General features: G+C 40.6%; 4 protein-coding genes across 8 annotated transcripts in view; 2 read left to right on the forward strand and 2 right to left on the reverse strand.

The window, feature by feature from the left end:
• The first annotated feature begins 760 nt into the window (after positions 1-760).
• Positions 761-9645, forward strand: dgcr8 (DGCR8 microprocessor complex subunit). The gene is made up of 14 exons (XM_029163765.3): positions 761-916; positions 1282-2237; positions 3018-3180; positions 3277-3419; positions 3570-3909; positions 4013-4210; positions 4390-4491; positions 4617-4715; positions 4955-5037; positions 5239-5339; positions 5541-5647; positions 5972-6099; positions 7054-7167; positions 7856-9645. The coding sequence occupies exons 2-14, from the start codon at positions 1542-1544 to the stop codon at positions 7937-7939; spliced, it is 2358 nt and encodes a 785-aa protein (XP_029019598.1). The 5' UTR covers positions 761-916; positions 1282-1541; the 3' UTR covers positions 7940-9645.
• On the reverse strand, positions 9640-14706 carry trmt2a (tRNA methyltransferase 2 homolog A). 4 transcript variants are annotated; one of them, XM_041072471.2, is made up of 12 exons: positions 14591-14706; positions 12259-12867; positions 11992-12100; positions 11672-11853; positions 11464-11578; positions 11267-11382; positions 11076-11187; positions 10842-10964; positions 10583-10658; positions 10306-10422; positions 10132-10228; positions 9640-10050 (listed from the first exon to the last, which is right to left on the reverse strand). In XM_041072471.2, the coding sequence occupies exons 2-12, from the start codon at positions 12858-12860 to the stop codon at positions 9897-9899; spliced, it is 1803 nt and encodes a 600-aa protein (XP_040928405.1). In that variant the 5' UTR covers positions 12861-12867; positions 14591-14706; the 3' UTR covers positions 9640-9896. The 4 variants fall into 4 exon arrangements, with proteins under 4 accessions (XP_040928405.1, XP_029019600.1, XP_029019602.1 ...); XM_029163767.3 differs by lacking the exon at positions 14591-14706 and adding an exon at positions 13194-13337; XM_029163769.3 differs by lacking the exon at positions 14591-14706 and adding an exon at positions 13194-13262 and having other exon boundaries at positions 12259-12906.
• ranbp1 (RAN binding protein 1) lies at positions 13787-18069 on the forward strand. Its single transcript, XM_029163775.3, has 6 exons — positions 13787-13947; positions 15356-15489; positions 15606-15763; positions 16212-16340; positions 16424-16492; positions 16886-18069. Exons 1-6 carry the CDS (start codon positions 13933-13935, stop codon positions 17035-17037), a joined length of 657 nt encoding a protein of 218 aa, XP_029019608.1. The 5' UTR covers positions 13787-13932; the 3' UTR covers positions 17038-18069.
• Positions 17133-20777, reverse strand: part of zdhhc8b (zinc finger DHHC-type palmitoyltransferase 8b) — a 37372-nt gene continuing 33727 nt past the window's right edge. For both annotated transcript variants that reach the window (XM_029163766.3, XM_055512163.1), the window contains exon 11: positions 17133-20479. In XM_029163766.3, coding sequence (XP_029019599.1) covers positions 20347-20479 — 133 coding nt within the window. In that variant the 3' untranslated portion in view covers positions 17133-20346. The remainder of the gene's footprint in view (positions 20480-20777) is intronic.

The raw sequence follows: 20777 nt of genomic DNA on the forward strand, positions 1-20777 counted from the left end.
CACATATAAAATGGTGCATTATCAGTACTCTCAATAATCCATGTTTAAAAAAAAGTTTCAATTCAACATGGAATTATAGAGTTTCATAAAACCCCACGCTGATTGTGTTGCACTACCAGAATCCATTCAAACGTGCAAGGAAAGGAAGAAAAGCACTGAGTAACCTTTAGTCTGTGCTTCACATTTCTGAGCACAAACCCTTCAAAGACCACCTGGGAAACCCAAGCAGAACTTTTGTGTTAGACTTACTTCATTTTAACTGAATATATATTTTTAAAAAGTCAAGTACTACAATGTCAACGTCAATGCAAAAAAAGACCTCACATAATTTCCTAAAAATTCTTTTTGCAATCAGCAGATCCTCCTTGATGTCATAGTGACTGGACTGGTTAAAGTCTGTTCCCAGTTCATTTACGGTTTATGGTGGTTCCTTGGTGATTTAGAAACTGATTTAATTTTGCTTCTCTCATAAATTATATTTTTACACAGATTTGACGGGGATGTACGGAAACAACATCTGCTTTATTTTGATCTGCTTTATTAAAGGTAACTATTGAATTAAATGATACGAGTAATAATGTAGTGAGTCTGACGTCAGCTGATAAATGGTAGATAACCGAGATGCTTTTTTTAGAGGAGATGAAAGTCGGTGAACTCGTTCCTTGTCAGTCAAAAATACCAAATGCTTATTGGTTGTCTTATGCCAGTGGATGTTGAGGATGGGCATTGTGATTGGGTTGCCTATCAATCAGTCAACAAGACGCCGGTACTGAGGGGCGGGGTCTGCGCTGATTTGCTGCTCTGGTTTTCTTCAAGATGTCGGAGTTGCAGTGGAGGCCGTGGAGCGACTCGTCGATTAGATAATTTAGTTACATAGTTAGGTTCCCAGTTGAAGACAACTGGCCAGCATTTATCGGTGAGTATAACGCAACTGACTAATTGATTTTGGAGTGGCTAACTATTTCAGAGACATAGCGAGCCGTACAGTCTGGTGGTGGCTTGCTAACTAATTAGCGTTGAAGCTAACGTTATAGGCGCACGCTGTTCAGTTGCAGTAGCCTCAAGATGCGCATAATATCGCTCCCATTTTATGCAACAAGAAATGTAGCTTCTTTAACAGAATAAACATTCACATTACGTTTAAGTCAATACTCCATAAACATATAGGTAAATAAAAAAAACTATTATTTTAGTACTAACTTGTGATGGATAACAGCAAAGTTACGACTGGCTAAGGCAACGTTACTGACTGCGACTCTCTTGTGATTTTTTTTTCTCTAGTTATCTGACGTTCCTATTGGAGGATGATCGGTGCCTAGTTCCAATTATAAGCTGAATGCATTGTGATTTCCAATAATTGAGACAGTGATTCTGAAAGCTGTCTACATTAATGAAAAGAGCAATGTAGTCAGCTTAGCATATACATCTATGGTTCGTGGTCAATACAGGGATGTGCTTCGGCGTGAATTCTGGTTTTAGATAAGAAAGTTTAAATATTTTTAAAAAGAGGCTATTAGTCTATGGTTATTAGTTAATAGATAATGGAAATAGATGAAGTTCTACCCCCTCTCCCCTTGGAGCCACCTGATGATTTTAGCCAAGATGAGGGCAGAGCACCTCCAGCACCTCCACCACCTCCCCTGCAAACGTCCAGTGACGCAGAGGTAATGGACGTTAGCTCTGGTGGTGATGGATACACACACACCCCAGGGGATGGGGAAGCCAAGCCACAGCACCCACTCTGCAGGGGCTTAATAACTTTACGCAGCCACCCATCAGATGAGGCCAATTCCCTTCCACCGTGCCCCAGAACAGCCCGCCATGCTCCACCGGTCACCAAGTTCTTACCAGACCTCAAGCTGCTCAGAGATGTTAAGATCAGCGTAAGCTTTACTGAAACCAGCAGTAGTAAAGACAGAAAAGTTTCGTATATGGGTGAAGGGCTAGAGGGAGGAAGTGATGATGGTTTAGACAGCCTGAACGGTGAGTTGCATGACTCAACAAGTGAGCAGGAAGTTGCTGAGGGTAGCTCAGGAGCAGGAAACGTAAGAAGTAGAAGATCAGAGGAAGCCGAGGTGGATCTGGAAAACAAGGTAGAATTTGCCGTCCTGGACGAGTTGGATGACTTCTATGAAAACTTTGTGGATCATGATGATGGGGAGCATGGCGGATTTCAGTCTGAGGTCATAGTTCAGCAGGACCAAGCAGACGACGAGGCCATTGCTTACCCCTATGAGGTACGTCTTCTATTTATTCTTGATTTTGTCTGTCATTAACAAACAGTGTATGCCTAATATAGTAAAGCCTTTGAACATTATAAAAGGGAGCATTATCAGGACTGTCAATAAATGAGTTCAACTTTTATTATGCAACCCCAGCCTGTCAATGAACCAGTTATGCACATGCAAGTACAAATTTTCAGTAGAATATAATGCATGTGAACAACTTTATTTAAGATGGAGTATTTGTATATTTTTTAATGATCTCTAAGATTTTTGTTTAAATTGTTGGGAGGCATTTCCTAATAATACCTTTGCTTGTTTATGTCTTGATTCTGGTCCAAGCAGAAGCAGAAAAGTTATGCTATTGGCTATAAGAAACACAAGAAACTGGCAACGTCGTATACTTAATGGGAAAAAAAAACAAACAGGCCAAAAAATATCCTGTAATTCAGTTTTTTTTATATATGACATAATATTGTTTGATAAACCTTTCCTGTATTATTTCAGTTAAAACATTATATACAAGATAAAATGTTACCTGAATTTTTTTGAGATATATTTGATCAAAACTGCAAAAGGTGTTTAGCAACAAATAGTTCTTTTATCAGTTTCTGATTTTGGAGAAAAAGGCCAGACTATAAGTAAGTGGTTAATCTCTTCCATGTGTTTTGGTTCTTTTTATTACACATTTATGCATCATATAAGTTTCTCTTTTCTTCTCAGCTGGAGCATTCAAAAATCCCATGTAGATTTGACTTGTCCTTCTCTGTTGGCCTTAACCATTAACTCTTCCAGGAGGAGTTTGACAATGATGTAGACGCTTTACTGGAGGAAGGCATGCCAGTACCTAAAAAGATGCGTCTTGCAGAAGACAAATATGGTGGAGACAGTGATCATCAGTCAGATGGTGAAGGAGGTGTTCAGCCCATGATGACCAAAATCAAGACTGTCCTGAAAAGTAAGTGTAGGATCTGTCTATTTATGGTTTTCTAATATGTGCTATATGTACTATGGACTATTCTAATCTAATAACTGGACATGTTCCATATGCCAGGTCGAGGGCGTCCACCCACTGAACCTCTACCTGATGGATGGATCATGACATTCCATAACTCGGGCATTCCAGTCTACCTGCACAGAGAGACCAGAGTGGTTAGCTGGTCCAGACCCTATTTCCTTGGGACTGGCAGTATTAGGGTAAGATTTGTGATGTGTTGAGCAATAGGGTTTGAAACATCTCTAAGATGTAAAACAGACTTGTAAAGAGTCATGGCTATAGCTATGTACATGTTTTTGTTTTTAAGATATTCCATTATATTTCTTCTGTTCTTGTTCTTGTTAAACCAGAAACATGACCCCCCTACTAGTAGCATTCCTTGCCTACACTACAAGAGAATGAAGGAACAAGAGGAAAGGGAGCTCAATGGGGAGGGGACAGCTAACACAGAGGGCTCTCCGGGCAAGCCTGGGGAGGAGACTAGTGGTGAAGAGAAAGCTGGCACTTCAGATTCTGTGACTGAGGAGCATGACGGTCTCCCTACCTCCATTTTGATTGAAGGTGGCCCAGATGGAGAGGGCAACATTGACAACAGTCTACAAGGTAAAGAGTCTCAGCCCTGTGACACTGCCCAAGGAGCCTTAGGACAAGTTAAGGCAAAAGTGGAGGTGTGCAAAGATGAGTCCGTAGGTAAGGGTTTTTTGTGAATTTTAAAGTTCCACAAAGGTACTACTGTTTTTATGAAGCTCCATTTTTATTTAGTATTCTAATTGTGTACACCCCTCCTCCTTAGACCTAGAAGAATTTCGCCTGTACCTGGAAAAATGCTTTGACTTTGAGCAAGTCACTGTAAAGAAGTTTCGGACCTGGGCGGAGCGGAGACAGTTTAACAGAGACATGAAGAGAAAACAAGCCGAATCAGAGAGACCTATCCTGCCAGCCAATCAGAAGCTCATCACACTGTCTGTCCAGGATGCACCTAATAAGAAAGGTTTGTTGGTTTGTTTGTTTTGTGTTGTTGCTTTTTAGCGTAGGTAGCTTTTGCTTTTTGTTAAAAGTAACAAATAAAAGTATAAAAGCAGGTAATGTCATGTCAAAATGTAACAGGGTGTGAAAATCATATTGCATTGCACCTCGTTTTTTTACACATTTGAATTCTTATTTGTACAGAATTTGTCATCAACCCTAATGGCAAGTCAGAAGTATGCATCTTGCATGAATATATGCAGCGTGTCCTAAAGGTTCGACCTGTTTACAACTTTTTTGAATGTGGTAAGTTGTTTTTTTCATTGTCATTTACAACCAATAAACCTACACCTGCCACCTATGTAGTCAAAAATGTCTATATGGTCTGAGGTCGGAGAGTTGATTTGAAATAACATTTTGTGTTTAAACAGAGAACCCAAGTGAACCCTTTGGAGCATCTGTCATTATTGATGGAGTAACCTACGGCACAGGAACCGCAAGCAGTAAAAAACTTGCCAAGAATAAAGCTGGTAATTTCCCCTAATCACAGTAGCAAAAAATGTGATTAGAATTACTGGTACTGCTGCCAATTGGCAAACACAATATTTTGGAGGAAGTTATCATAAATATGAACACAACAAATCAGTTTAATGATTAATTCTTTATGACTGACTACATTGTCGTGTGTACAATAAATCAGATTGGAATCAGAATGGGACTTCAGTGATATGTACTATAGTGAACAGAACATTTTTGTTGTAATCTGCAGCTCGAGCCACACTGGAAATCCTCATCCCTGACTTTGTGAAGCAGACCTCTGAGGAGAAGCCTGTGGAGGGTGATGAACTTGAGGTGCATTTTCTTTTTTCATTTTATAATAATGTTGCCTGGAATGATTTTCTGTGAAGTTAAGTGTTCAGGGACCATTGAAGGCTGTTGGAAAGAGTTTTTACAATTTTTGCTTAATATAGAAAATGATAGGAATATATATACTTTGAAGGTAATGTTGCGTTACAGTAGATGACACAGCATGATTTTTGCTTTCTCCCACAGTATTTTAATCATATCAGTATAGAGGACTCAAGGGTGTATGAGCTGACCAACAAAGCAGGACTACTTTCGCCATATCAGATTCTTCATGAGTGCCTTAAAAGGTAATCAGTGCCCATCACCAAGGTTTTCTTCCTTTCCTATTTAATAAGCAATATTGAAAAAGCAGTACACAGATTAAACAAAAGCAGCATCGGTCGTCTACAGTTCAACCAGTTTGACTGTAGCTGCTTTATTTCTCTGACCAATCCTCCCATTGTTACCAAGGACAGGTTGTTTAGATTTTACTGTAATCGTTTCTACAGAAACCACGGTATGGGGGACACCAGCATAAAATTTGAGGTGATCCCAGGGAAAAACCAGAAGAGTGAATATGTGATGACATGTGGGAAACATACTGTGCGTGGATGGTGTAAGTACACAAACATTTCTTTTTAAAATGCTTAAACTTGCTGTGTTGAGCCTAAGAGTTGGATGTGACTAGTTAAGACTGAGATTTTATTTTTTTTTTTTTAATGTTGTATTGGAGACTTTTCAAGTCAGTAATGTGGTACCGGTGCTTATTATACACACTTATTACACTTATTACTTTTAATGTTTATTTTCTATATAATATTTAACAGGTACCACACACACACATACACAAACCCTTCTTGAAGCAATGATTCACTCTAGATACTCCTTTCAGCCTTAACACATACAAACCTCATTGCTTAAAGCTACATTTTGTCCCCAGGCAAGAACAAGAGGGTTGGCAAACAACTAGCATCCCAGAAGATCTTGCAGATGCTTCATCCTCACGTTAAGAACTGGGGCTCACTGTTGCGCATGTATGGCAGAGAAAGCAATAAGATGGTAAAGAAGGTAAGTACCCACTGAAATCAGAAAGTTTTGAATATGTATAAAATGTTTTAATTTCTGGTTAAAGAAAATTAATGGAAGACTAGGTGCCCATAGCAAAAGTAAAATTTTGGTTATGCTTATTAGTTGTGAAATGTGTCATTTTGATTTGTTTAAAAAATGGCCATAGGTTTGGCATGGAAAACACTTGGCTGCACATCACAAACCCGAATGAACAAAAACCTATTCAGTGTTTGATGTGTTGCGGTCTCTGAGCCTGTACAATAGTACCCAATGGTAGCAGAACCTCACAGAAACTGTCAGCAGAGCAGGAACAGCTGTGACACCTCTCTGAGACAATAAGGGTCACAAAGACAACAGAGAAAAGGACTGCACCCTTTCTCTGCTGTCACATGGCTAGCATTTAGGAAACGATAAACAGGAGAGGGAAGAAAGAACATTTGATAACTGTTTTGGTATCTCTTTGTTGTAGTGCAGGGTGTTACTACTGCATTGAATATTAGAAAAAGAATATTGTGTTTAAATGTTTCTACATTTTAATATTAATTTTAGGAATGAAGAACTGGCCTTTATTAGCAGAAGAGAAATCATGAAATTTAAACAATACTCCTTTTATACACTCCATCACACTATCTACTAGCTGCTTTGTGCTTTTGGAGACACATTTTGCATTTGAGAAGGTTATGTATATAATCCAAACCATTGCAAACCGGCCTCACAGTGTACTATTCTAGCTAAAACAACCTTAAAACTACCTAAACCTTAAACCTTATTTCTGTGATTGATGAAAATAATGTGTGTGTGTGAGATACATCTTTATTTTATTTTTTAAATTGTTCTTCTCTTTTGATCCTGCTCGTTTTATAACTGTACTGCTGCTGCAACGAGGAAATTTCTCCATTGTGGGACGAATGAAGGACTATCTTATCAGACTTCTAATCAACTGTTCTTTTACAGGAGAGCTCTGACAAAAGTGTGATCGAGCTGCAGCAGTATGCCAAAAAGAATAAGCCAAACCTTCATATCTTAAACAAACTACAGGAAGAAATGAAGAAACTGGCCACTCAGAGGGTGAGAATGCTTTTATTTTAATTCTAACAAGTGTTAAACGTCTATTGTGATAGTGCTGTCACCTTAAACCTTGAAGCTGACCCATTTAATTTAAGCCATCACATTACAGAACATTGTGTGGGGGAAAAACAAGAATCGCACTGTATAGGCCTTAGATTTGAGGGCTGACTTTGAAGAATAAGACAAAGTGACTCACTAGTTTATTAGGAATTAGAGATTAATCGAAGGGAAGAGGCGGTAGTAATTGTAATATAACCAATGCACAGAACATTTTGTAAATGTTCTTGTCTTTTTTTCATATAGGCATGTCTATAAGCAGGTGTACATGTTGTAACTTGAGATATTTACACAAAAAGATGATAACTTTTAATTAAATACGGTGAATGTCTTCCGAACAGTGCCTGTACTATAACATGGCTGGTTAAAAAAAATTACTACAGCAGCGTATCGCACAAATAATTGAACACTATCTACCGTAGGTTGTCAAAATAAAACTGTCTCACAATTACTTTGTCACACATTTCTTAGTCTAAACCACAGGGTTGCATGAAAAAAGTAACGGCTTAGAGTCCAGAAATGACGGTAATCGTTTGTAGTTAATTTTATTTCCACTACTTTTTTTATGTCAATGTTTTTTCTGCTTTAGCCTGCTTAATGAACATGTCATTCTTTTATGTTTCTATACCAGGAGGAAACGAGAAAGAAACCCAAGATGACCATAAGGGAGTCTGCTCAGCCAGGAAGTGAACCTCTCTGCACTGTTGATGTTTAGGTCTCTGGAATCACTGAACCACAGCACTGAAACCCAGTCACTGTCAGACATCACCCACCATCCATTACTCAATTATGCATCACTGAGATCTAATATTCACACTATGTGTTATTAGTATTATTAATACACTGTCCATGCCTTTCAAACTGCTTCCTACATTTTTGTTTTATTGGATCCGCTGGTAGGTGTAATGGTAGGACTTAAATGCACTAACAGACTGTAGAGAAAATATCGTCTACCTCTTTAGATGCTCCCTAGTTATGGCACTAGAAAAACTCCCAGGGTGCAGAGAAGTTATCATGAGTTTTATAATGTATAAACCACAACAAAATCAAATGCACGCTTCTATAAAAAACAACTAAGTTTTGTCTCAAGTGTCATTTTCAACTGTCACAATATATTTATTAGTTTTGTTTGCTTAAAGTATTTGAAAGGGACTACTAATGTGTATTTATATGAATCATTTAATTGGAAAATAAAGTGACTTGTCTATTGGATATTTTAATGGTAGGTGTGACTGACAGTTTGGGCAATGAATACAAAATATGCTCATTTGTTTATCCTCTGAATGGACAGCTGCTGTCTTGGTTTGCGTGATTTAAAGTCATGCGTGGAAGTGATAACTAAGTATTGGTATGCACTTGTGTGTCCTGTCAGACACTTACTGACTGATCGTGCCGTAAAAGTACTGCATTTGGGTTAGTTGGGATTATTTGTACTCGTTGCCTTCACTCCCCTCTCTTGCTTTGACTAGAAAAGAAACTCTCCTTGTCCAGCGTTGTAGTAAACTGAAGCACATGGCCAGAGTACTATAAAACTAAAGGATCATTTAATATTTAGTTGTTGCTGGCTTTTTACAGGTATTCATGCTGTGCACAACTGCTTGTTACATTTTAGTTGCTTTTAATTTTTGGTGCCCTTAAACAAAACACGTTTTACATGTTGCCTTAGTTAATCCATTTCATGAAGGGCTCAGTATATACAGTACGTTGGACCTAAACCACCCTTCATCATGAAGTGGAAAGACCAAGTCCCCTTTACTTGATAAAGCATTTATTGTTTAGCCAATTAGTATTTTAGAGGATTGCCTATAAAACCAGATATTTTAGGGAGTTGCAGCATGTGTGGATTTAATGACTTGTCTTAATGGGTTGTGTATAATGTATACGTTTGAAATTATTGTGAGAGGTAATAATGGAGTTCTTGTTTTCATAAAGGCAGCCTTGGGAAATTCACACAAACAAAATGCGACCGAGTCCTTTAGTCCAACACAAGCTGATTAAAATATATACCAAAGCTTACTTACAGTCTTATGCATTTTATAGAATACTTAATGTTGCTGCAGACTGTACAGTAAAAGCATCTGTAACAGGAAAACACGTTCGCTTGAAATGAGTAGAAACTGCTTTGCATTCTTAAAGTACTTGGTCTGTGCTTTTTCTACAAATACAAGGACTCGTAAGTTTAAGCAAGGTTGTTGCAATATTGTAGTTTGCTTTAAGAATGTGCTTCTCTCTGTGCGTATGTCATCTTGCTAAGTGTGTCTGTGAGACGAGGAAAAGAAACCGCTTTTACATGTGTTGCTGTTGAGTTGTACCAATGACTTGTTTGAGATGTTGCTGCCTAGAAAGTGATGTACTTCAACTTGAGCTCCTTGACTTTAGTGATGTTATGCAAAATAAAATGTCTTGACTAATGACTCTAAATGCTCTGTTTTTAATTCAGCCACAGAATGATGACAGGAAGCTCAAAGCACCCACTTGACAGTTGTTTAAAACCTAAAACTTTCCTCAGTCTAATTTGCTTTATGGATTACAGACAGTAACAAAAATCATCATGCTAAAGGGGCATGATCCATAAAGCTGTAAAGCAAATGCAGTGGAACGTCTACTGCTGTATTATGAAATGAACTACTGGATGGGTGCTAAATGATGTGTTGACACTGTTAGGTGTCTGTCTAAGGCCCTTTCTCTTCCCGGGAGTCGTAGTCCACTCTCTCCAACAGCAGGAGCATCTCAACGTGCATGGTCTGAGGGAACAGATCCACAGCCATGGCCCGAACAGGACGGAACGGGGCACCGCGAACTCTGTTGGACGGAGCCCTGCACAGACTGACAAAGATTCCAGTGTGATTCATCACTTTTCATATAGTGTGGTGTGTTTTCCTGTGGTCCATTAACATGAGGACTCACTCAATAAAGTTGTTCATGGCCGCCTTAGCGTTGCATGCCACATACACCAGCCTTTTCAGATGCTCTGCTCGCCTTATGGCCAGTATCACCTTGGAATCTGTGTGATTAAGACAACTCTTAAGGTGAAAGAACTTTGAAAAGCGGACTTCCAGGTTTACTGTGGTGCTTTCTTACGTAGGCCTGCCCTCGGTGGATCAACGATGGCTGTGACATTGGGTGACACGAGGGCACTAAGAATGTTGGGAAACACGTCCTCAGCTTTTCCACAGTGAAACTCAATGTTTGTTAGACCTACAAATATAAGAAAAGTTGGAAGCCAATGAGAATGCATGGCTTTTTTACAAGGATAAACCAAACATGAGGTGTGAAGGGTTATTCTGTGGATGCAAAACAACAGGTTATTACTACATTATTTATTCACCGGCAGCTTTGTGACATTATCGGTTTTTACCATTAAGCTGAGCATTAACTTTGGCGTCTTCCACTGCCTCCTGGCACAATTCGATCCCAATGACTTTCTTCACATTCTGCAAAACAAAATGTCAAAAAATGTCCCAATGAAAATCAGTCACTATGTCTAATTCCCAAATAGAAAATATGACAACACAGACCTTTATGTAAGCACTACCAAGCATGTTATGCAGACCGAATGCAAGGTGCCTGCCTGCTTTGTTTTTACCTCATTAGGTTTAACATCTGTAGCAACCTACCTTGGCCAAGGAGATGCCGATGGTTCCTGTACCACAGCACACGTCCAGCACTGTGCTGTCCTGATTCAGCTGGGCCCATTCCCCCACAGCAGAGTACAGCACCTCTGCAGCTCCCGTATTCACCTGAACCAGAAAGACAGATGCTCAAGTCTCGTATAGAAGACTTTACAGAGGTGATAAACGCGCTACATCACATTAAATGAGAACTTTTTTTCATGTAAATCAGGCTGTCACCTGGAAGAAAGAATGAGGGGATACTCTGAATTTTAGACCCAGCAGTTCCTCATGAATGCAGCTCTCTCCAGCCACCAGCTCGCAGGGTAAATCCTCTGGATTAGGAGATGTCCTTCACAGCCACAAACAGAGAAATTAATACTGACTGGACTGTGATATTCTAAGTACAATGTGCTGTTTTTAACCCTCACCTTTGACCCTCTCTAACAAAGTAAAGGGAGGTTAGGCCACTGTTTTTCCCTTCGCCTTCTGTAAAGTACTCCCTCATGGAGCTCTTAAGAGCATCAAGTTTCTCCTCTTCCAGTTTCTAAAAGATTTTAATCAAAGGGTAATTATTTTTAAAAATATAAAAATAAGACCAGACACATGATTGAAAGCATTCCCTTACCTGTGGGTTGAAGAACACCATAGCCATGGCTTGTTTGGTCCTTGTAGTCCGTACAGTCAACTGTTTCCAGTGCCCTTCGTATGTCTCAGGCCTGTACACGGAGTACGGTGTCGTCCTGTTTGCAAAATATTAGTAAAAGGTAAGGGAAAATGTGTAGGGGGGATTTAAAGGGACATTGTTTTCAATTCTACATTTAAAGTGCAAATACCTGATGAATGTCTGAAACTCGCTCACCACCTTTTTGGCCTCGGCTGAGACGTGACACGACTCAGCCGGCCCCACGACAGCACAAGAGCCGCCTTTGTATTTGCCCAGACGAAAACCAACGGTCTTATCCTCACCGTCTGCCCCCGTCGAGATGAGGAACTCGCACTTGTTCCTGTACTCTGTCTGTAATGATACACGGCAATACACACAGCTTTTCAAACGTAGGGGTAGTGGTACTTGGGACAACTGAAACATTTTATGAGTTTTTGGAAAAAAGACTGAAAAATGACACTTGTGTGTTAGATCAGCATATAAAGGCACCTGTGTAGGAGATGGTCGAATAGGCTCCAGAGGACAACACATTTTGTTGTATTTTCCTTTCTGTGCAAATAACCATGGCAACATGGCTTTATTTGTGTTGCCAATCTCTCTGAAAAAAAAACATGGGATTTATTCTTACTAAAACAATACTGTAAATGTATACAGCGTGTATAATTTGCAATGATACACAGACCTTTCCAACAGATCTAAGTCTGCAACCGGTTAATGTTGTTGACATGACTCCATGTAGTAAGCGAGTGCACTTACTTGGCCAGTTTCTGCAGAACCCCCACCACCTCCTCCTCCTTCCTTTTCAGCTGCTCCTCATAAGGAACATTCCATAGAGGAGTCACCACGTTGGCTATCTGAACACTCAACGGCTTCTCTTCCTCTTCCTCCTCCCCCTCCATTCGCTTGGAAGGGGGCTGCCCTGCTGCCCCCTCTCCCTCCTCCTGTCGCCTCTTCCTCAAGATGGGGTCTGCTATGGGTTTAGCCAGCCTGACGCTCAGCACCTGGCCCTTCCACTGCATCCCATGCACCAGTTTCATGGCCTTGTCACGCTCTTCTTCGTTCATAAAGGTGACAAAGGCGAATGTCTGTTTGCCAAACAGTTTGACTTTGCGTGGGCTCAGGTTGTGTTTGATCAGGAACTTCTTCAGGTCATTAAAGCCAATGAACTTGGGTAGATTCCTGATCTCCACTTTGTAGATCTCGGAGGTGAAGAGGTCCTCTTTGATGTATCGGTACATGTTGGGGTCTGAGGCTGCTTCATTCTGCCCGTCAGCTTTGGGGTCAGCCTTTCCATCCTGTGAGGGGTCATCAGCTTTGTCCTCCTTTGGGGCCACAGGGCTGTCACCAATATCAGCCATCACTGTGCTGAGGGATTATGTCATCCATAAACAGACTACAACTCACCTTATTTCAGAAAAACGGTGTATTTTTTAATCGTGTAAATACAATAAACAGCATACCTTTTTGTAATTTTTAGTAACCGTTGCAATTTATTGTGGAAATTATGCGTACGTTACATTATTAAGATATATTTATTGGACTTTTAAATCACTTTTTACTACACTGCTTCAAAATGCATCTAGTTCAAGCTAGAGGCAAAACCCAAAAGAACATCTAATATCCATTAACGTTACATGTCTTCAAATAAATAATTCGTAAGCATCCATTTTAGTGTTTTTCGTCTACCTTACCTTCTTAAATTTGCTTTCAGGCAGATTGCTCATCTAACTACACACGGCGCTGCCATATTGCTTTGACCACGTGCTACGTGAACTTTGAACTTTTTTAAAGCAGTAGTAACAATTTTCTATGCTCTAGCGGCTGTGGTTATTTTTTAATGCATTTAACATTTCCTCGAAAGGGTAACGTCGCCGACGCAGGGAATTGTGACAGATAAATAAATAATGTAATAACGACGGACATGAGACACGTGAAGTGATCAAGTTCAATTGTACTTTTATCTTATGTACACGGCAGGAGTGTTTTTTAATCCCCCACTTTTATTAGACCGTTTAGGTATTTTGTATTTTGGTATGTTTCTAATAAAATGCTACATAATGAAATATGATGTATTATTACAAGTTAAGCACCTGTCAGTACATAAAGTTAAAATCAGATCTGCATTCATTTGATTTGTCTAGTCTTTTTATTAATAATGAATAAAGAATAATATATTTTACCTTTTAGTGTTTAGTTATGGAATGAATTGTGAGATATTGATAATATTTAAAGAAAAATCTTTAGGCCTATTGAGATATACATGAGATATGGGTCGGTGCGCGCGCTGTAGCTCTATGGGCGCGGGTATACGTAGGAAATCGGCGCGCGAAAGCTATAGCAGGAAGTGAGAGCAGCTGAAAGGAAACGGCGGCCAGTTTAGGATTTGAATCTATCAAACTACTTCCATAATCTTCAAACATCTACAATAATATGGCAGACCCGAAGGTAAGTCTTCTGGATTTAGCTCATCTAATGTGTTGTACTCACTTTAAAGCCAGAATTTTGCAACAAATGCAGTAATTCTGTGTGTCAGAATTCGTCAAAGTTTGCAAAGGTAGATGCGAGCCAGAAATGCCGACAATGATGTTGCGATGCTAGAAAAGCTAATAGTTGCGTTTTCAACGCTAAAGGCTGCAATAAAAGAACAACGATATAAGTGAGAAAACCTATAGACTCTCTACATCTAGATTAAATATCATAGTTGTTACCTTTGGCTTTCCCCCAGAGCTGTTATTCATAAAGTCACAAGTACTCGGGAGTGTGCAGCATGTTCACACTAGCCTCACACTCATTAGCTTAGGAAGGCAATAGGTACAACGTAATTAAAGCTATTATTAAACTGTCGCAGTGATTAGTTTTTGCACACTTTCACATTCTGCAAGCAAATGACCAAACAGCGAGTTTAGCCACGATCGGTGTCTTTATTACAGCTGCTAGTATTAGTTAGCTAATGTTAGCTGAAACATCTTGCGCCGGACAGTGACTTCACATTATTGAGAATTTGTAGTAAAACCACTAACGCCACTTAGTCTGTAATACGTTCCTTACATTTCTGTGAAATAAAACGTGACTTTTGTTAGCGACATACCGTGATGTGGAAACAAATTGCTCTCTACTAGCCTGCTAGCCGAAGGCCTCGTTAGCTAGGGAACTTTACAAGGAGACAAAAACTAAGTGAAAGAACTACTTGCTAGCATCAGTGCAACGTAGTTACAAGTACAATACTTGGACACTGCAACTCGGTCAAGAGCTGCCTTTTATATCCCTGCGTGCTTATTCAAGCCAGTTATTTGTTTTTATAGGATTGTTGCGTTAACATTGATAGCAGCAAGTGCTTAACGCTTAGCTGACTCGCACCGCACAAGTTGAAATGAAGTAGTTAAGTGTTGCTAAAATGCAAACCTCCTAAACTTACCGTGCTGCAGTTAGGTTTGCGACTCTATCCCAGACAGATAACTCTGTTTATTGATATTGTACCATGGTGAACACGTTGTGTCGCGGGTCTTTTTCATAACCCTAATTCTATCTATTTTAACAGAATATGTGTTCTGCCAAATCATAATTGTACACATGACCCTAAGAAGCAGAGAGTCAGTATAGCATTAAAGATGCCTGGCTCAGCAGAGATTTCCAAAGGCTTTGTTAGCCCCCCCTCGACAAAAGCTGTACTTAACCAATGAGCTTTTAAATCCCTCCATTCATGGTCTGTTGGTCCATTGTCTTTATTAGAGCAGGTCTGAAAGTACTAACCTCTGCCACATGCCCCATTATTTAAACTTTAAATTACAAATGCAGACAAATGTATTTATTTGTTCACCTTTTGTTTGTTCTTACTAACCATGCTTTGTTATAGGACCAAGATGACCACGACACCACTGCAGATAGTGCAGAAGATGCTAACCATGATCCCCATTTCGAGCCCATTGTGTCCCTCCCTGAGCAGGATGTGAAAACATTAGAGGAGGATGAGGAGGAACTCTTCAAAATGTAAATAAAAATTATCTGGAGAGATGGAAAAATAGTCTTTATTGTTGGATAAGCGCACAGACACACACACACTAGAATGACCATCTTCCAGTAAAGTGTACTCTTGTTTTTTCCAGGCGGGCTAAACTATATCGTTTTGCCTCTGAGAACGACCCACCAGAGTGGAAGGAGAGAGGAACTGGTGATGTGAAGCTGCTGAAACACAAAGAGAAGGGCACAATTCGCCTCCTGATGAGAAGAGACAGAACCTTAAAGATTTGTGCCAATCATCACAGTAAGTTAAAAAAAATGTTTGAATGAGTAACTCACTCAAACAATTTGTCATGACAAACTGCAATATACTTATGGTACTATCGTGCACATGTATAGGCATTGTATAGTGTGTAAACCTGGCCCATTTTCTCAGCGAAGCCTTGCCTGATTCTAAGGTAGTAGGATAGGACAGGACTTTATTGATCCCACAATGGGGACTGTTTTGTGTAGTATACTTGCATTACAAAAATGTAGTCTTGCATGACAGTTTTATCCAATGGTTATTTAAAATGCAGTGTACTCTTCAAAGATTTGACATTTGTACTAAATTAATTCAAATGTAATGATAATAGAACTTGCTGTTTGTAAAATGTACAACTCCCCATATATAATGTCTAGTTAGAGCTCTTTTCATAGCGTGCATATGTATATATTTGTGTTAACACTTCCCCTCTCCTTGTGAACATCAGTTAAACCTATGATGGAGCTGAAGCCCAATGCTGGCAGTGACAGGGCTTGGGTGTGGAACACACTGGCAGATTATGCAGATGAATGCCCCAAACCTGAACTCCTGGCAATACGCTTTTTAAATGCAGAAAGTATGTATTGTATTACACTATTCCAGATGAAAGCTTGTGGTGTGTTTGAATGTCATTTGCCATAACATCTCTTCCATTTCCAGATGCTCAGAAGTTCAAGGTGAAGTTTGATGAGTGCAAGGAGGAGGTCAAAAAACATCTAGAAGGCACAGGTATCTTAAACTTAAGTCGAGCAATAATTGATTTGTACTTAAATTATTTTCAAACAATGTACCATTACACTTATTGTATTCGGAACCCAAGCATGGATCTAACCATGTTTGAGTGTTCTGCATTTTGCAGACACACTCAGTTCCTTGCTGCTCCCTCCAGTGTCGGCTTTAATTTCTGTCTGCTGTGACTTTCTGCTCCCTTACAGTTTAGCTTTTCAGCAGGTTAATGCTGTTTTATAACCCAAATAGCAAAAGGTCACACTGTCTCAAAAGGCATACACAGCAGTGCTTGTACTGAGTTATTACAAAGACAATTAATTAAGTCAAATTAGGACAATATACATCTACATAAGCAGAGACTTGTTTACATTACACCTTATTGTTTTGCCACAGGCAACTCCGAGAGTGCAAACAAGGTTGCAGAGAAGCTGGAGGAGCTTTCTGTAAAAGACAAAGTATCAGAGGTAAAGAAAGAAGAGGACAAAAAGGAGACTGAAAAGAAAGAAGATGAGAAAAAAGAGGTGAAGGCTGAGGAGAAGAATTGAAAACCAAGAACTTGCTTTGCTGATCTTCAATTTATCAGTTTTCCTCTTTTTCTACAATAGACTGAATGAACTGAATTTGGACAGTTGCATATTAGTTTTTTTTTGTTTGTTTTTTTAATCTGTTTTGCCTCAAGATCACAAGTCCTTGATGCCACTTGGGAAAAATATAAGAAAGTGAATTTATGTAAAAACCCCTTCCCATCATTTTCTCTTTTTGCATCATGCAATGCCACACTTTCCATCCTTGCCATCTACAGTTCAATGTTACCTTTGATTAACTGTGAAAAGAGGCTTGTGATAGTGATAAGTCCCACATTGGGGTGTTTTTGTTTTTTTTGTTTAGTTATATTAAAGCAGTTTGTATGTAGGGGGAGAGGATAATGTAGCCTGCTTGTTGGCAGCACAGTGTCAGGGACCAGGTGTTGTAGAGGTGCATTATAAATACGTAATCCTACAATGCATCTTGGTGGACCTCGTTACCCTGTCCAGTGTCAAGCTCTCACCATTAGACACAGCAAGTATGACGACAGCGTTTCAGTGGATGCCTTGTAGACTTACGACTCCTTCCATCAGTTCTCATAGGAACTGATGGAAAGACATTTTCTCGGCAGTCGAGGGGCATCGCTGTGTGCTCCAGATAGCAGTGTCCACTGATAAGAGATCAGATGCACTTAGCTAAAAATTCTTTTTCTTTTAACTAAGTCCCATGTGAACGGTTCACAAAATATGATGCAGCTATGCTCTGACTTCAGTTCCTCTTCAAGTAATCCAGTTTGCATTCTTTAGATCATAACATTCCCAGACTTTAAAGCATGTAGAGTATATGTAACAGAGTGTGCCCTATCTGATCTGTGTGCTTAACACCCTGTCCTTTATTTTTCCACTAATTGACTTCTTAACCTTGCCTCTAAAGTGCATCTAAGTGCCAGTGCATCTGTAAATACATGTACATGGATGAAATGTTACTTTTCATTTGCACTTAAATGATTTGAAATGTTTCCTCCACCTTCGAATAAAAGTTGTCAAAGACCACGTTTGCCTCAACATAAGAATTGTTTCCACAGAGCTAATGATGCAGCTTCACCTTAAAATGATGTAACGTAAACCACTGTTTTACAAACATCAACCTTCACTCAAAGATGAAAACTTTATTTAATTTTGCTTAGGTCACTGGGAAATATTTCCTCTTCACAAAAATAGGAATACATGTACATTTATAGTATACTCTTCTCTATAGTATAATCTTTTAATACATAGTGATGTTTCTGAGGAAAATAATCTGCCCATGGCTGAAGGAACAGATTCATGGTTGACTGTCAGGAATGCTCCCTGACCTGCATTCACGTCCATCCTGGAAAGAAAAGCAAAACCCTGGACTTATGGCAGTCATCTTTAAGAGGAATGATCGATAGTGTGTTGATATGTGATCAAACGGGTGTGAGTCAGGATAGACTGGAGGGATGTTCACAACTCAGCAGCCTATGGTCGGCCCAGATGACGTTCCAATGACTCAAGTACCAGATGCCAGAAGTGTTCCTAATGCCACGCCTTGACAACACAAACCATCTGTAACACTTCAGAAATTGCTGTGCTCATGGTAAGGCAGCTGGGTGACACTTTAAAGGGGAGACCGTACTAGTCACAAGGCCGTAACTACAGTGAGTTTAAGATCCAGCAGTTTTCAGAAAACCAGACTTCCTCAACCACCAGCCTCCATCCAATCTGCAGAAATGTAACTGCATCAGAAGTGGGACGAAAAGTATTTTCATTAAGATCATCCGCTTGTACGTTGGTCTATAGCCCAGTCTTGAGTTGCTCAAAAGTGTCACTCCTGCCGTTTGCTGCTCAGTTCAAAACTTATTATTTCATTGTCCTTTGTAGTCAGTTACAGTAGTTTCATTGCGTTTGAAACATAACTTCTCTCAAAAGGCAACGATGGTTTATTCTTGAAATTTCGCCACATCCATCTAAAATCCTAAGTAGACTGTGGCGGTCTTTCCTATTCTAGCTGATGTGGACTGTGAACAATATATTCCACTTCACATACATACACGTGACTTCTTCTCACTTAACAGCAAAAAAAGAAAAAGACAAATTGAGTGGTGGCAAAACACCAGAGCTGTACCAGACAGCTGCTGCAAACTGAGATGATGTCTGAGAGAAATAACGGGGTGTGTGTGTGTGTGTGTGTGTGTGTGGGGCCACGTTTGGCACTGAAACTTCAAGGCAGCTTCTACTGAAAGCTCCGTCCTCGACTCCGTGTGCAGCGCATGTTGGCAAACCATCAAAGTAACGTGACGGTCCACTAGTCAACGACAAACTCAACATCATATATCTAGTAATTACATCAAACATTTTCTTACACGCCAGGTTGAACACGCTATACTAATAGATGTCGCCATGGTCTCATGTACGTACTACCTACTCGATGGGTTTCACTACGCGTATCAAAATGTATCAAACATTTGGTATATAAAAAGAAAAGAACAGAGGTCTGAAGTGATGGCTGATGGACAGTTGGCTTCATTTCACTGCATGGAACAATGGCGTGTTTCTCGCCACCCGTCCGATCCTGTTTATAGGTAACACAGTAACCGTTGGTTTTGGTTGCGAGAGGCTGGACCCGTTCTGCGCTCACTGAGAACCGATGGGGGAACGTGATGATCAACCCGGTGCTAACGTCACGCCGGCTGCAACAGACAGACGGGTCTAAGGTGATTCGCTAACGTTGAGGGAGTAGCTCAGGCTGAACTACAAGCAGACACATTCGCGGTGTGTGAATCCTTGTCAACTCAAGTCCGTTGCTTGCGTTCATCCCTGAGAAGCGTCCGTTTGCAGAACCAGGCTCGAACCTGTCTGATGTGTCGCCCGTCGTGACGGACAGCAGGGGTCGGTGTGAAGCACCGCGACCTCTTGGGGGTCGTCTGACTTGCAAACTACTTCGGTCCACAGTGAGGGCGCCGCTGTCGGCTGCGTGTGTAGCGTTACTGGCGGTGGTGTGTGACATTTGCGTTAACGCGTCTCACTGACGCTCCGTTCAGTCCACTCTGACGCCACAAACATGCTCACGACGACACACACGGTGAAACCTGCAGGGGACCACCCGACAATCAACCCCCCCCCCCCCCCCCCCCCCCCGTGAAGCGCACACACACGCACACGCGCGCGCATGTGGCGGATCCTCCCGTTGAACGTTAAGCAGGGATACCTGTGTGCCCAAGATCTAGATTTGACAAAGACAAAAACAACAGGAGCCTCTCCCGGCAGCAGGGCGGCCTCTGCCCACGGACGCGGGCGCAGCTTCCCTGCTCACACTGATATCTCATAGGTGGTGCCTCCCACGCCCGTCACCTTTTTGACATTATTGTGGCGACTGGGGCTGAGGGCGGCGCTCTGGGCGCCGGGCTGGCAGTCCATCTGCCCGTTCATTTTCATGACCTCTCTGCACAGAAAGAGAGAGAGAGAGAGAGAGAGAGAGAGAGAGAGAGAGGGATTCAGCATGTGGCATGAAGGCGCGGAGCGAATGGAGAGGTCGCACATGTGGCGGCGTGCAGACGGAGGAGGCGGACGTGAGAGCGGTGTTAGTGGAGCGTGAGATGAGCTGGTGAAAAGCATGCAAAAGAAAAAGCAACGGGGAGTCACAGAACTTTATTCACCAACGCAAAATATTGCTTTTGTGTTAAACATGAACTGGAACCAAAGATGTGCTCACACCACAAAGAACAAGTGAAGAGACATCA

The sequence above is a fragment of the Betta splendens genome, chromosome 9, assembly GCF_900634795.4.
Source record: "Betta splendens chromosome 9, fBetSpl5.4, whole genome shotgun sequence".
In the NCBI taxonomy this organism is placed as follows: domain Eukaryota; kingdom Metazoa; phylum Chordata; class Actinopteri; order Anabantiformes; family Osphronemidae; genus Betta; species Betta splendens.

Bases quoted from the DNA above. Each gene is read 5' to 3' on its own strand.
- dgcr8 (XM_029163765.3), top strand. From the start codon at position 1,542: ATGGAAATAGATGAAGTTCTACCCCCTCTCCCCTTGGAGCCACCTGAT. The intron at 5,340-5,540 runs GTAATCAGTGCC...TCGTTTCTACAG, and splicing joins CTTCATGAGTGCCTTAAAAG to AAACCACGGTATGGGGGACA. The intron at 7,168-7,855 runs GTGAGAATGCTT...TTTCTATACCAG, and splicing joins AGAAACTGGCCACTCAGAGG to GAGGAAACGAGAAAGAAACC.
- trmt2a (XM_041072471.2), bottom strand. From the start codon at position 12,860: ATGGCTGATATTGGTGACAGCCCTGTGGCCCCAAAGGAGGACAAAGCT. The intron at 11,188-11,266 runs GTGAGGGTTAAA...GTGGCTGTGAAG, and splicing joins TTTGTTAGAGAGGGTCAAAG to GACATCTCCTAATCCAGAGG. The intron at 10,659-10,841 runs GTAGGTTGCTAC...TTTGTTTTGCAG, and splicing joins TCGGCATCTCCTTGGCCAAG to AATGTGAAGAAAGTCATTGG.
- ranbp1 (XM_029163775.3), top strand. The intron at 15,490-15,605 runs GTAAATAAAAAT...TGTTTTTTCCAG, and splicing joins GAGGAGGAACTCTTCAAAAT to GCGGGCTAAACTATATCGTT. The intron at 15,764-16,211 runs GTAAGTTAAAAA...TGTGAACATCAG, and splicing joins GATTTGTGCCAATCATCACA to TTAAACCTATGATGGAGCTG.